Source organism: Sminthopsis crassicaudata, chromosome 3, assembly GCF_048593235.1.
Source record: "Sminthopsis crassicaudata isolate SCR6 chromosome 3, ASM4859323v1, whole genome shotgun sequence".
NCBI lineage: Eukaryota > Metazoa > Chordata > Mammalia > Dasyuromorphia > Dasyuridae > Sminthopsis > Sminthopsis crassicaudata.
This window is the reverse complement of record NC_133619.1, coordinates 386,420,820-386,435,907: the sequence shown is the minus strand read 5'-3', so window position 1 is coordinate 386,435,907 and position 15,088 is coordinate 386,420,820. Positions and strand designations below refer to the sequence as shown.

General features: G+C 32.1%; 1 protein-coding gene across 18 annotated transcripts in view; it reads left to right on the top strand.

Moving 5' to 3' along the window:
- The window catches only part of GTDC1 (glycosyltransferase like domain containing 1), a 564,348-nt gene that overhangs the window by 421,290 nt on the left and 127,970 nt on the right, over window positions 1-15,088 (top strand). For 16 of the 18 annotated variants that reach the window (XM_074302057.1, XM_074302050.1, XM_074302045.1 and 13 more), the window contains 3 exons: window positions 3,208-3,278; window positions 3,981-4,072; window positions 9,590-10,821. The exons of 1 other annotated variant lie outside the window; for it this stretch is intronic. In XM_074302057.1, coding sequence (XP_074158158.1) covers window positions 3,208-3,278; window positions 3,981-4,072; window positions 9,590-9,673 — 247 coding nt within the window. In that variant the 3' untranslated portion in view covers window positions 9,674-10,821. Of the gene's footprint in view, window positions 1-3,207; window positions 3,279-3,980; window positions 4,073-9,589; window positions 10,822-15,088 lie in introns of those variants that run through there. One more of the 18 variants, XM_074302059.1, reaches the window with a different exon arrangement.

Sequence of the window (15,088 nt, the reverse complement as noted above, 5' to 3'; positions counted from 1 at the left end):
GGCAGCTGAATGCAGGTTTGATACTAACAGTTTAGACATCTTTAGATGTAGCAGATGGAAAATTTTACACAAATAAAGTAGGAGAAAGTGTGCAATTAGGTTTTATCTGCAGTTACATGATGCATCCTATGCTTTAGTTTCGAACATCACCTTGGTGGGTGGTCATCATCTTTGTCTGTACCCAAGCCTTACCTTCTTGACACCACATTTGATGTTGGATGGATGCCCAAGCACAAAACTTTTGTTTTGTTGAGTGTGAATGAAATGCAGAATGCAACAATCAGCAAAGCTAAAGGCGTATGTACGTCCCCGCAGCGTGATTGTAACAGTCCAGTACATTATGGTTACATTCCATGTGAGTTAAGTCACTATGGTAAAATCCTTGGCAGGAGTTTTTTTCAATAGTTTATTCATGATGTTCATTATTATGAGTTGTAAAGAGTATGAGAATTTCATTTTTAAAATGTCTTATGGAATGTATCACTTTCTTAGATCTTGTAGACATGCTGTGGAAACCATAACATAAAATATGAGTTACTTACAATAACTAATTTTAATCCCATCTGCTAAGTATGACAACATTAGCATTTCCACTTAATTAAAAACACCCTTAAAGCAGCAATGTTTTAATCACTCCATTTTATTTACTCTCCTCCGGTGTCACTTATAATTGTAACTTTTTATTTTTTAATAATGAGGGATTTTTTTTTCTCCGTGCATCACACAAAAAAGTGCTGTCGATAATTAGCAGTCTTCTGTTATTACTAGACTCAGGTGTCACAACTGTGTCTCATCCTCATTACAGTAAAAAATTTCACCTATCAGATTCATTATTGCCAGATAATGCGACTGAGAGCCTTAGCAGGCCCTACAGAAAAGTAATTCAGCCAAGCAAAATTATCAGCTAATTATATTTAGAATCAAAAGCCCAACAACTATTTGCAGATAAATTGTATGAATTGAAGTGAATAGATCTGAATATTAAGATTCATAGATTTAGCAGATGATTTGTTAATTGGAATAAAAAGGTCATTTACTAGCCATTTTTACAATAGATCAATTGGAACCCTATTTATTATTTAACTGGTAATGCATATGAATTGAAATGATGAATAATTGTATTATTGTCATGATATGATACTTTTCTTCAAAATGCTAGAAATGTGCAAAACTTAAGATAACACACTATTTAATTTGCTATGAAGCCCACTTCAAAACCCAAATGTTTATTTAAATAGTTTAAACTCCAGTCATGGATCTAGATAAAAGAGAGTGTAATTTTATAATTGGATGGGACATTCATTTTCGTTTTTTTTTTTTTTTGTATTGTTTTGCTGCATGCATTAGAAATAAAATTGTCAGTAAGATAGTTCACCAAAAAAAAAAAAAAAAAAAAGAGTATCAATCTGAGATTTGAGGATTTCCCCCAACAACAAAATGCTAACATTTCAGTCTTTTATGGTGGGATTTTAATTTGTAGAGCTTTTTGGGAAAATGAGTACACACTCATTTACTAACTCAAAATTCAACTTTGCCTGAAATTTTCTTTTGGAAAACAAATACTTCTATTCAGCTTTGTTATTTAAGAGCAGATAACTTATGTTCTCACTGAAATGACTGTGACCTCACTTTTTTGCTTTTGTGTAATTAGAAGAAACTATTCACATCCATTTGCCTTCACAACTGGCATAGTATTTAAAAACTAAATGCCTTCAGATAAAGTGAATGCTATTGTGCTTTTGCTAATAAAAATATTGCAGAATTTGGTATTCAGTATGATCGTTAATGTTTGAAAGTACAATCACAATGCAGTTTGTGTGTGGTTGCAACAGGAATTTCTATGTGCCTACAACTAACATACAGAAAGTAGTCGGCATGAGTTTCGACTCCAAACTAGCAATTAGTAACTAGCTCCTCTGTCAGCTCTGTCATCCTTTCACTGCTATCAGGTATAGAATAAATTTTAAAACTGCCTGTTTTTCAAAACTTTGCAGCATCAGCATAAGTACAGTTCTTTTAAAGTAATTTGAGTTAATGTATGAAATGGAGAAAACATCATATATTTAAAAACAGTTTAAATTGCATTTGCTTTGTCACTGTAAATAAACAAGATAAACATTGACATGACCTCATATTATTCTTGAGTTGGGAAAAAAAATCTGTAGTTCAAAATAAAATTCTTCCTTTGGTCAACATTTTGGTTGCAATTCAAAGTCTCTCATAAAATAAACATTTAAGAAGTGCTTTGAATTTCACTACGTAATTTCTAGCCAACAGAAATTACAGGGGTATCTTTAAAGTTATAAGTTTAAAGTTATATCTTTAAAGTTTAAAGTTAAATATGCCAGATCAATAGCCATTATGCAGAAGGAGAAAAAAATCCACCAAAGTAAAATACTTTCTTTTCTATTTAACCCTTTCAGCTAGGAAAAGGTTATGTGAGAGTCACTTCCCCATTGGTTGTCCTTGGAAGTTCCCATTACAGTGAAACTTTCTGACTTGTACAATGATAAAAGTTTTCTCTTTTGGCATTATGAGGATCTTGATTTTTACTGATGAAAGCACAGTGTATATGAACCACTAGGTGTTTTGCCAAAGGAATCTTGACTAGTGATTATGAAAAAGGAAAGTTTTACATTCTGCATAATAATGAAGTGATTTGAAACATTAGGCTAAAATGAAAATGTCCCATCCTAACAGACTATAAACTCTTTCTGATGGCTTTTAGAGTAGCTATTAAATGTAACAGTTTTTTTGGGGGGAAAGTACAGTTACATGTGAGGTCGTTGCTATTGTATTTAAACATATTTGAAAAATGAACATTCTAGGTTTTTGTAGCATTATTAAGAAAAGCTGTCCATACTTTACCATGTTGTTACATGTGTTTATCTGCTGATTATAAAATGTGTTAAACAGTATTTAAAAAACAAAAAAATGCAGAGCTGCGCTTTGATTTATTCAGTGAACAAAACATATGCTGTTGGTTCTGTTCTATGAAATTCATATATAATCAATAAAATCTTTTAAAAGAGCAACTTTGGCATTTAGATGTATTTGACTGCTGACCATTTTTCCTTTTCTCAGATAACTCTTAGATTATATAGTTAACAGAAATGGACAAAACAAGTTTCTGACTTAAGCCATTAATGTTTTGTTTTCTGTTTTCGCCCACCCTCACCCCTTCTCCCTTTTAAAAAATGTCTTTAGGTTAGAAGCTGTATATTGTGGTTGCTACCCACTGTGTCCCAAAGATTTGGTTTATCCGGAAATATTTCCAGGTAGCTATTTTTTAATGCAATTTCTTCTTTGTTGAGATTTAATACATGATTCATGCTAAATTATAAAGTTTGAAAATAAACTTAGGCAAGAGCAATTGTTTATTTGGCAAGTCAACATGTTAGTGTTAAGGAAAATTTTATGTGTTTTAATACATTAGAGTAAGCTTATATTTACCATCTGTTCTTTCAAGATAACAAAAAAGCAAGTTTTCAAATAGCATTCTTCATTGTTAGCATACACATCCCATAATGATGGATTTTTATAAGCAGGTCAGTGCTGTTGCAATAGCTTACAGATTTTTAGAAAATGATAGACATAGAGAAAAATGGAGAACTAGAAATCACTCCAAATTATTTAAACAGTTTAATGGTTAATAACGTGCAACTGTTGTACAGGGTACATACAGCTCTACTACCAGTTCTTTGAAAATCTCATCACTAAATGTATCACATATGCATTGTGTTACATTAGAATAATGTATTTTAATCACCCAAAGGAGATGTCTAAACAGCACAACTACACAGTCTTATTTAGCATTAAACATCCTTGTGAGCTGAGGTAACCTTATAAAATCATGCTTAAATAATGTAAAACATGAGGCGGCACAGAGCAATATGCATTTTTAATTAGTAAAGTGACTAATATCGAGTGTGTGCTTTGAGGTTTTTGTTTCATTAAAAATGTATCTGTTTTTCCTGCAGCTGAATATCTGTATTCTACACCTGAACAGCTTTTTAAAAGACTTCAGAATTTCTGCAAGAGACCAGATATTATAAGGAAACATCTTTATAAGGTAGTTGTTGAGAATAGATTTACGTAGTATAATGCCATATTGAAGTACAAAGAAAAATCTTTAAAAAAAACAATTAACATACTAATGTTTAAAGGAAACATGCTAGGGAGGGATATTAGTTGTTACACTAACAAGGATTAATTAAACTGGATGCCAGTTGTATTAACCTAGGTCTTATGAAATACGTGCACTTAATGCACGCTACATGCTTTTTAAAAAATTTATTGTTTTCTAAGATGACTGTCCTTTACATTTGGACCCAGGAGGCTTATAAAAATGAACCTGGATTAATGCAACTCATTAGTTTAAAAGGAAGTAAGAGAAAGAATCTACAATTATACTAATGAGGATAAGCCTTTCTTCCTATCATAATGAAATCTTCAGTACTCAAAAATTCAGGTGAATGACATTATAGAGTGTCATTGCCTCCTTTCTGAACTATTTGAGAGATGGTTATAGAGAATCTGATACTCACTATATGTTTCAACAATTAAAAAAAAACTACTACATATTCTAGTTTAGATATGTCAATCTAAACAAGAAAGGAAATAAAAATTTTGTCCTTTATTCTTGAAACAAAAATTGAAACTTTTTGGATGGCAACATAAGATAAATTTTTGAGTCATTCTTCTTAAAAAAATATGTTTTATGAATTTGATGGTGGTGCTAGGCGAAAAGTAATACTTTTTTCTTTAATTCTTCCAATGTGATGTCTTGATTTTTTTTACACAAATTCAGTATATTTTTCAATCTGCAGTTTTATATATATATATATGTATATATATATATATATATATATCATATTTTAATTTCCATGTATTAATATATAACCATGACACATGGAATACAGTTGTTTGTCTTTTCCTCACTTTTTCTTTTTCTGGTCTAAAAATACATATTTACATAGTTACATATCAAAATAAGACTTTGTTTCTGCAGGAAACAGTTAAACTTCAAGAAAAAAGGAGAGAACCAAAAATGCAATTTAACACCCAATTTCAAGCTCATTATCTTTCATTGTCTATTAACTTGGCAATGGTTCAGAAGGTAGCTCATAATAGTTTAAAATGCTGACTGAACAATTCCAGTGCTCAGCATTACTTCTTGAGTCAATACTATTGTATAGTTATACTAGGAGGCTTCAAAGAGAAAACAGACCTTGACAGTTTACCTTGACATTTCCTTATTCTCCAAGTTCAGGAGTAATTTTGTTTCTTTTATTGTATTAATAAAAATAAACTCAGGGATGTTATACCACCAAAATACACATTTTATGAAAATGAAGGAAATGATAGAATAATTATTGATAAAAATGAGATCAAATTAGGTAATATTTATAAAGCCCATGGTACTTTGATACATAATAGGTGCTCAGTAAGTACTTGGTCCTTTCACTTGTTGCCTAATGTGTGTTTACCTAAATATGGCACATCAATGTGCAATGGATATATTTATAAGCAGATTATTTCTTTCCTTCAAGTGGTTTATTGGTGAGTTACTTTTAAATGAAATGCCACCATCAAAATAGAGCAAATTATCACATTGTTTCAGGTTGGGTCTTATTAACCCTGTTATTCTGCCTCTGAAAGTGTTAAACCATTTAAGAAGAAACTCCAACAAGTTGCCTTTTAGCAATAGAAGAAAACATTTCCAGTTGAAAAGTTTTAGTGCTGCTACTTCTATTGTACTATGACAAAGTTAGAGTGTTCTAGAATTGTTTTCCAAATATTCCCTGAGAAACTCTGAAAGAACTTCACTGTTGTTCTATTGTTAAGACATTAAAATAGTATCAATAGAATAATATCTCTATCTATAAATTATCTCATTGCCATTTCATGTGATTCCTTAATCACAACACAGACATGATTTTTTTCTACATGTTTTATAGGATATATTTCTGAAGGTATTCTTAAAATACTTTTTTAAAGTTTTCCCCAACTACCAAAATGGCTTTGTTTGGCTTTATTTTTAATAGCAATTTTTATTGCAACAATAGCAAGAGAGAGGCCCTTGGTTCCCTGTGTAAAAGAATATTTTTTTAATACTTAAAACATTCATGCAGATAATTTTCCAGTAGTGTTTCTGTTCATCTTTATAGTATCTTTTCTAGATGACTTTCCAGTGGATATATCACACTTTCTTATACCTGTCTATGTGTTTCTCTATTCACATTAATCTCTCTCCCTAGTTATTCATAATATAGTATTGTACTTGTTCATTCAACTCCTTTTATATGCATGTGGTAACTGATTTCAAGTGAATAATAATGAAAATTTAAAAATCATTATAGACACTAGAAATAACTGATAGCTTCTCAATAGAAAACAATTTTCAGAAAACTTTTTTTCTGTAATAAGACATAGAGAAAAATTCAGTATCCAACACAGGATCTAGCACTGTTCACATCTTTTGATTTATTAGCTTTGTTGTAGCAGATTAAGACTTACAAAAAGGAAAAAAAAACTTTGTATTTTTTATTGTTAACATGTTTCTCAATTATATTTTCAAAACATGTTTTGTGAGTACATTTATAGAGTAGTTTTGTTTTAAGTGACTACTAGAGGGCTGAGTGTTCCTTTCCCAACTACCAAAATGATTTTGTTTGGCTTTATTTTTAATAGCAATTTTTATTGAGACAATAGCAAGAGAGAGGCCCTTGGTTCCCTGTGTAAAAGAATATTTTTTTAATACTTAAAACAATATATATATATGTGTGTGTATATATATATATATCTCAATATATATCATTATTTCTATTGTTGACATTCACTTATAGTATTTATTATAATCTGATAAGATGAAGGGACATCTAAAAGCTCCAATTTCATATCTTTTTTTACTTTTACAACTTAGACTTGGGTTAAAACTTTTATTTTTATTATTACTTCAACCCTCTACTGTACACTATCCATACTGTAGTTTAAGATTTTTTTATATTGATGAGAATTTAGGATCAGAGTAGCTAGAAACACTCTTCCTTTAAAAAAAAAAATTATCCTCTTGTTTCATTGGCATAGGACAGAACTGCCAATGCAAGTCAGCAAGTAATTTACAGTTTTAGAGAGTCCTTTCTAGCACTGACGGATATAGTGACTTGCTCAGGTTTTCACAGCCAATATGTCTTAGAGATCCAACTTCAACCCAGGTCTGCCTGAATCAGAAGCCAGCTTCCTACCTACTAAATCATACTTATTCCTGGTTATAACTAAAGCCAACAAAACTTCTCTTTGGTATACATGAAGTAAAATTTTAATTTCAAAATAAATTTAAGTTGTTTTGATGTAAATAAAGGACACCATACATAGTAATCATTTTAAAGGGAAGAAACAATGGGTTATCAGCTAGTGATTAGATGGATCTTACTATCATGGGAATCTATCATATTGCCATTATTTTCATCCCCTACTACCTGTGATAACTTTATATATTGAAATTTTTTAGTGTGGGTGCACGCACACACGCACAACACACATGTACACATGAGATGTTCTAGCATCTTCAGCAAATTTCACACCAAGAGAAATCAATGTGTCAAATTTAAGCCAGTTTCTCTTCAAGACTGCATGTAAAATTTACTCATTGTCAATTTGACTGCAAACTTCTTGTTTTAAGATGTCTTTTTTTCAGCAGATTACTAGGAATTATATTTGACTATATCTTTTTCATTTATACAGACTAGGATTTACATCTCAACACCACAAATGTCATTAGTAACCCAAACTTAATTTAAAAACAGATTTCTAAGAGTAATCAACAAAGGCATTATTGGAATAAAATAGAAACAAGTTGATTGACTTATTTCATCCTAACTATTATCCACCACATCTAAATAACACCTTTACTATTATGAAGGTTTCATTTGGAAAAGTTAATTTATTCATAGAAAAGAAAAAATAATATTATCATATTGTATTTTTTAAAAAAATCTAAAATTGGTGAATTTTATGATGCTTTTGAAAAAATATATATCATCCTCATAGCTCTAGGGTGTCAAGGTTATAGTTAGTTAAGAGGAGGGAAAAAGAACAAATAAGTTAAATGATTTTCCTGAAGTCATAGAATAAGTCAAAAGCAAACACAGATTAATTTAGAATACTGTGAGTCCTTTCACATATAGAAATGCCCCTCTGTTTCTCCACTGAGTGGGTATTCTGGGTGTAAAAACAAATAGCTGTTATCCCTGAATTCTAGCATGCATTTTCCACATAATTTGCAACATGGCAGCCTCCACTGATCTTTGGCTCTATTCTTCAGAGTTCAAAAAAAATATTAAAAAGCTTCATAGGGGAAAAAATGCCATAGTATCTAGCTTGTTAGTGTTTTGGAGAAAATAGATTTTCATACTCTTGCATAAACCTGCTGTCCAGCTTGGATTTAAACCTTGCTAGCCTCCAAGTTGGATTGACTTCCGAAATAAGTCATTTGTCTATTAGTTATGTCAAAGTATCTCTAACTGGACCTTGGCTAAGCTTTTTTTTTTTTTTTTTAATCAGACAGTGACGTTCCTTGAACAGCTTGGTCACTGCAGGTTTGAATTGAATTTGAGCTGACAGTTTAGAGGTGAATGGTGTGTGTCCTGCTATTCTCAGGAGTCCTCCAAATTCACTACTTTTAATAAAAAGAGAAAGTTAAAAGCCTGTGACACTTTAAGACCTACTAAAAAGTCACAACTGTACAAGCACAATTTAAGACAAAGTCTTAATTTCTTTTTTCAAAGTAAAAGAAGAGGCAAAACTTCAACATAGTAAATGTACTCTCTTGGAGGATGAGAAGACTCATCCTAGAACTCTGTCTTATACACATTCTTAACTGTTCTTCCTCTACTATTTATGTATCACCAAATTTGAGAGTAAAATTCTTCACCCCATCTACTCCACCTATTAGAAAAAAAAATACAAGTAACCTATCTGCATGGAATTTTTTTTTCCAAAGGAACAGTTATCATGAAACAATATATTTCTTTTATAAAATGTATAAGCATGAAATGTTTTATAAATGCTTTGACATTTAACTTGTGCCTATACCCAGTTCAAAGTAAAACCCACATTAATTTTTTTTAAATTTAAAGCAAAGCATATATATATATATATATATACACACACACTTATATGCTTATAAAGCATATATATATATATATATATATATATACATATATATATAAAGCATATATATGCTTATAAAATTAAAAGTTGGATGATAATTTTCTAATAACTGCCATCTCTAACATAGGCCAGGAAATAAGTATGCAGCAAAATTTACCCATTCGCAAGAGTAGCTTTTACCTAAGGTTGTGAATATAGTTAGTTAGACTTTGAACCAGAGACTGGGATTTTCTGAGCTAATTGGAAGTCAGGCACTGTTAATTTTGGAGATTTTAAAAATGTAGTTCATGCAAATCAAACCCAAAATTTGCAGCATAATTTTTCAACAGTCTTTTTGTCTTTCAGTAGTAGTTAATGATCCTTCATTTTCCTTTTTTTTTTTTTCCTTCTTTTTCTCTCTTTTTTTTTTTTTTAGGGCGAAATGGCTCGATTTTCTTGGGCAGCACTCCGTGGTAAATTCAGGTCTCTGCTTACAACAGAACCTAGAGAAGATTTGTGACAGATGGGGCTAAGTCACAAACTTGCAGCCTAAGGCAGAATCTGTAGAACTTTCCAGAGTGTGCCCATATTTACCTGATCAGAGAGAAAAGAAAATCTGCAGAGGAAGCCGAGCCTGGCTGCTTGTCATAGCTGACACAGAGCCATCTGCCACAAACCTGTGGCGGCTTCAGATCTCCAATCCCTGCCACCACCCCAACTCAAATTAAATACAGATTCCTAGAGACGTTATGATGGTTACACATGTCCTCGGCATCACATGCAGGAGACTGTTCAAAAAAAAATATGTGGCCTGTTGTATAACCGCACTCATGTATCCCATATGTGGTGCCACATTGAATTTCCGGTTGAATCCGTTTTTATCCTTTGTACTGGATGACATGGTGCCTGAATTCTTTCTTTTTGCCGACATGATGGCAGCCAAACTGCAGCTTCAAAAGCTTGCACTTGGCTGGGTTTCTACCTAGGTTGCCAGGTTATCATTGGAGCCTTATTGTGTCCTCAAAGGGCCACAGGGCCTGAAAGAAGAATCAGAGTGCTACTGGACTAATTGGGCAGCCATCTATGACTTGTTTGTAGGCAAAGGGCTGCTTTAGCACTTTTCTTTTAGCAAATTAATGACTCTCTGGCACAGGGGTTTTTAAGTGAAGGTATTAACAAGGGGTCTGGCAGGTATTCCCATGATTCACAGAGTTACATTTGCATTTAATTAATCTTAAAGAAAGCTGCAAGATAAACAGCTGTAATTCAAACTAGCATGGGAAATATGCTATGTGGTGCCATCTATCCAATAAAATGAAAGCTGAGCCACTTTTATTTTTTTCATGGGCCAAGAACAGATAACAGTTAAATATTTTCTAATAAAACTCATAATTTTAATGTAAATGTTCATAAAAAAATCTATATATGCTGATAAAGATACAATCTTTCCAAGATAAATCGCTCCTGATTCCAACAGTCAATCTGCTATATTTGTTGATGTAAAGATGTTTTGAAGATTCAGATTGTAGAATAAATTTTTAATAAAGTGCCCATTGCAATTTTTAATTAGCATATCTCATTCATGTATAAGATTGTACATTTATCTGTATGTTTATCACTGCACGCTTCTTTGTGTCAGAGTCAATGAATACAATTGTTTCTTTATCTGATGAACAAGAGTCTGTCTTGCAAATGTTTGTAAAATATTATGACAATCCCAAGATTTTCTTTGCATTTGGAAAGAAGCAGGAGGTAAACATTTGTAGTCATTAAGGTAAAGTCTGTTGATTAACCATCTTCTGTTTATTGACAGGTGAGTTGCAGTTTTTCTGGCTTTTTGGAATAGATATTCTCCTCCTTTATCATACTGAGGTATATAGGGAGCGGGAAAGGAGATTTGCCAAACAAGGCCAGGACAAGGTGACTGGGGATTCTTGCAGTTCTAGAAACCAGGTATTTAGCTGAGAACAGGCAATGGATTCAGTAAGTCCTACCAGTCTAGAATAATTAGGCAAGTATCAAATGTCGTTCAAGTCTGGTAATTCAGACAGGGTGTCAGGGAATGGGAAAAGACTTTTAAGTTAAAGACAGGAAGGATTCCAGAGAATCCATGAGTCAAGGAATTCAAAGCCAAGTGACTAGGAAATAGAAACCTTGATGTAAGGTCCATTCTACAGCAAAAATTGTGCATTCTCTCCTTTTTATGTTCCCCCACCCCCAAATATAGTTGGCCCTGAGTCACAGTTTATAAGGGGTTATGATGGGTTAATATCATTGTACTAGGACTCTGAGGTTCTGGGTTCCACTTATCACTAGTTGTGGAATATGAGAAAGTCATTTCACTTATCTGAGCCTCAGCTTACTTCTCTGTAAAATAAAGGGATTGAATTAAAAGATCTCTAAAGTCTCTTCAGATGCTAACACTACCTGGAGGCTTTTACTTATTTTTTTTAAAACTGGTTCATATTACCAAATGAGTTCTCTCCTTTGAATCCAAGTTGATCTGCATCAATAAAGTCCAGTGTCTTTTGAAGTCGGCTGCTTCTTCCTCAACAATTTTAATTTAAACTCTGATCTTACAAAAAAGAAACTGTGCTTGATTTATTGCATTATACCAGCAAGAAGTGAGGAGACTCAGATAACACTGTGTAAAAGACAGTTTTCCATGAATGTTTTTTCTCTAGTTGATGGGAAAAAATACAATTCAAATAGCTCAACATAAATATTTAAATGTTTTCCTTCTATCAGAGTATATAATTTTGGAGTAACCTGTGTATTTCTCTACATGTGTATCCATAAAGCGGGAATCCAACTTTGAATTTAACTGTACCCAGAATTCCCTTTAGACAAAAACCTAAATTAAGAGCTAAAACTGTCACTTCCTCTTAAACTCATCCTGTCAAATCTAAGTATTGATGTATATAAGCAGTAGAACATGGTACATTTATTAGCGTCTAAATATTCTGAGCACTATATATATGTGTGTGTGTGTGCATGAGCATGTGTGTACACACATTTGAAGCTATCAGTGTTCAAACTTTGAAAGTATGTTTATATTATGTGTATATACATGTGTATATGTGTGCACATATATTTTATATGCATATGTATGCATATGAGGTCACCTGTTATATAGCAAGACCTGTGTAATATTTTTTGTTAAAAGAAAGTTATCCTGTGTTTTACAGAATTAACAAATGTCAGGCAATTGATTAGTACTTGAGCCCACAACTTTTAAAATTAGAATTTTAACCATAAAGAATTGCAGAAATAAATTGAAACACCTTGAATTGCATCTGGAAACATTTCATTTTGTTGAAGGTGTTATTTATATTTTGTATTTTAAAAAGTAAAATCTGTCTTTGAAAAAGCATCTGTTACAAAGAAATATTTATGAGCTACAAAAATATTTTCATTTAAATCTTAAGATATCATTCATGAGTGATATGATATATTTTCATTATGGTAGCCAGAACATCTTTTAATGTCAATACTTTATGAATTCTGTACCATTGATTATTGTCAAGATACTCCTTAATTGCTTTTTTCAAGACAATGGACAATTATGAATTGTTTAATATCAGAATCTCCGAGTGCTCATAATTCTGAAGAGTAAATTCCTTTGAATTTAGACTTTAAAAAAAATAAAAATAAAAAGACCACCCTTCACTAAAATCTTATTTCAGTAACTCATCATGATATGGAGTTGGGCCTGAGGTTTCAAGGATTATGCCAGCAAGTCTTACAAAGGTTTTATAAATCTGGAAAAGTTTCCTATTATAGGCCCAGCAATGAATGCTTTGAATATTGTCTGAGAAACAACCTAAATAAACTGAGAGAAGATTTTTAGTCATACTAATGCATGAACACTAGCTACAAAGATGAAGGAGAAAAATTGCATTTTATAGCCAATGAGGGAGTACTCACACCAGGAGAATAGTAAATTCAAGAAACATTATGGAAAAGAATATTATTCTTTTTTTAAATTGTACAAAAACTTTTTTTCTGTTCTTATATCATCTAAAAATACTCTTTTTCTCTACCTTCCCTTATTCCTAATAATAAAGGCTTAAAAAAAGAAAAGAAAAGAAATCAGCAAAATCTTCCAGTATGTTGAAATTAACAATATAACCATCTATGTGTGTGTGTGTATATATATATATATATATATACATATACATATATATGTGTGTGTGTGTATATATATATATATATATATACATATATATATGTGTGTGTGTGTATGTGTGTGTGTGTGTGTGTATAGATATATATATACACATATCCTCACCTCACACAGAGATACAGACACAAACACACATGTACAACACATTCTTTGCAAAAAAGAGTGGAAGGATAAGTTTTCTCCTATCTTAAGGAAAAGTCTGTTCCTTATAAATTTGTCAACATCCATTTTCTGTTTTTTTCCATTCATGCTCTTGTAATGATTGTGTATATGGTTTTCTAAACTATATTTTTCATTTTGTATCAATTCATGCCTTTACATGTTCCCTCCGTATTTATCATATTCCTTATTTCTTACAACATAGTAACATTCCATCACATTCACATATTTTAATTTGTTTAACCATTATCATGTTAATGGGTATCAACCTTTGTTTCTAGTTTTTGATGTCAGGCAACAAGCATTTGTTAAGTGATTATTACATGCTATGCATTATGCCAAGTTTTGAGGTTACAAAGAAAGGCAAAAATATGGTCTCTGGTCTTATGGTGCTAACATTCTAATGGGAGACATCAGGTAAGCAACATCCATACACACACACACACACACACACACACACACACACAGTATAAAAGTAATATCAAAAGGTAAGTATTAAGAGTTGAGGAGTACAGGAAAGGCATCCTGCAAGAGTTGAGAGAAAGAAGGGGGGGCCAGTCAGAGATAAAGAATAACAACAAAGTTGATGTTGCAGATCATAAACTGTGTGGAGAGGAGTAAGATATATTGAAGACTGGAAACAGAAAGGACCTTGGTTGTGAGGCCTTTGAAAGAAAAAGGGGATTTACTATTTGATCCTGAGTGTACTGGTGACATGATTAGACCTTCCCTTTAGAAAGATAACTTTGGCAGCTGAATTAAAGGCAGACTAGAGTGAGGAGAAGTGAGCCCAGGAAACCAATCAGTGGGGCTAGCCTAATAGCCTCAGTATAAGGTGATCAGAGCTTAACAGAAAAGTGGCAGCATGAATAAAGATAAGGAATTGATACAAGAGAGATTGAGAAAGCAAAAATAACAGGATTTGGCAATAGATTGGATATGTAGAGTATGAATAAGAAATTAAAGATGACACTAAGGTTGCAAATTTGGTTAACTGAAGATGGGAGCACTCTCAAATTGTTGCTATAAATATTTTGGTATATACAAAGCAAAAAACTGTTACTCATAAAGATAAAGTTTATTTTGAAGTAGAGGAAAGCAAATGAGTGACCAAGTTATATAATTCACCTGCCTCATCAGGCCTCTCAAAAGTACTCAAATAGATCCATGGTCTCAGTGATTGAAGCATTAGTACAGGTTATAACCCATCCAGAGGACCTGCCTATCCTATGTAATTCATGAACTACATCCAATGCACTAAAAGTTGTCTTTGATTTTTCCCAACATCACAAATGCCCCAACCTGTCTGGTTGTTTCTGCCATGTAGAAAGACTAATAATATGGTTCCAGTACGAGATCAACTGTTGTTTTCTAAGGACCAAACTAGTGCATTATTAGTAGAACACTAGTAGAACCTAGTGATAAAATGGTTTTTGTATATGTCAATTTTTTGAAATAAAATTTTATTTTTTAAATTGCCTTTAGTTCCCCTGCCAGCACACACAAAAATCTATAATTTATTTAAGTAAATCTGAATAAACTAAACATAATTACTTACTGTCATTATTTTGACTAATATCCTTGTAAGAA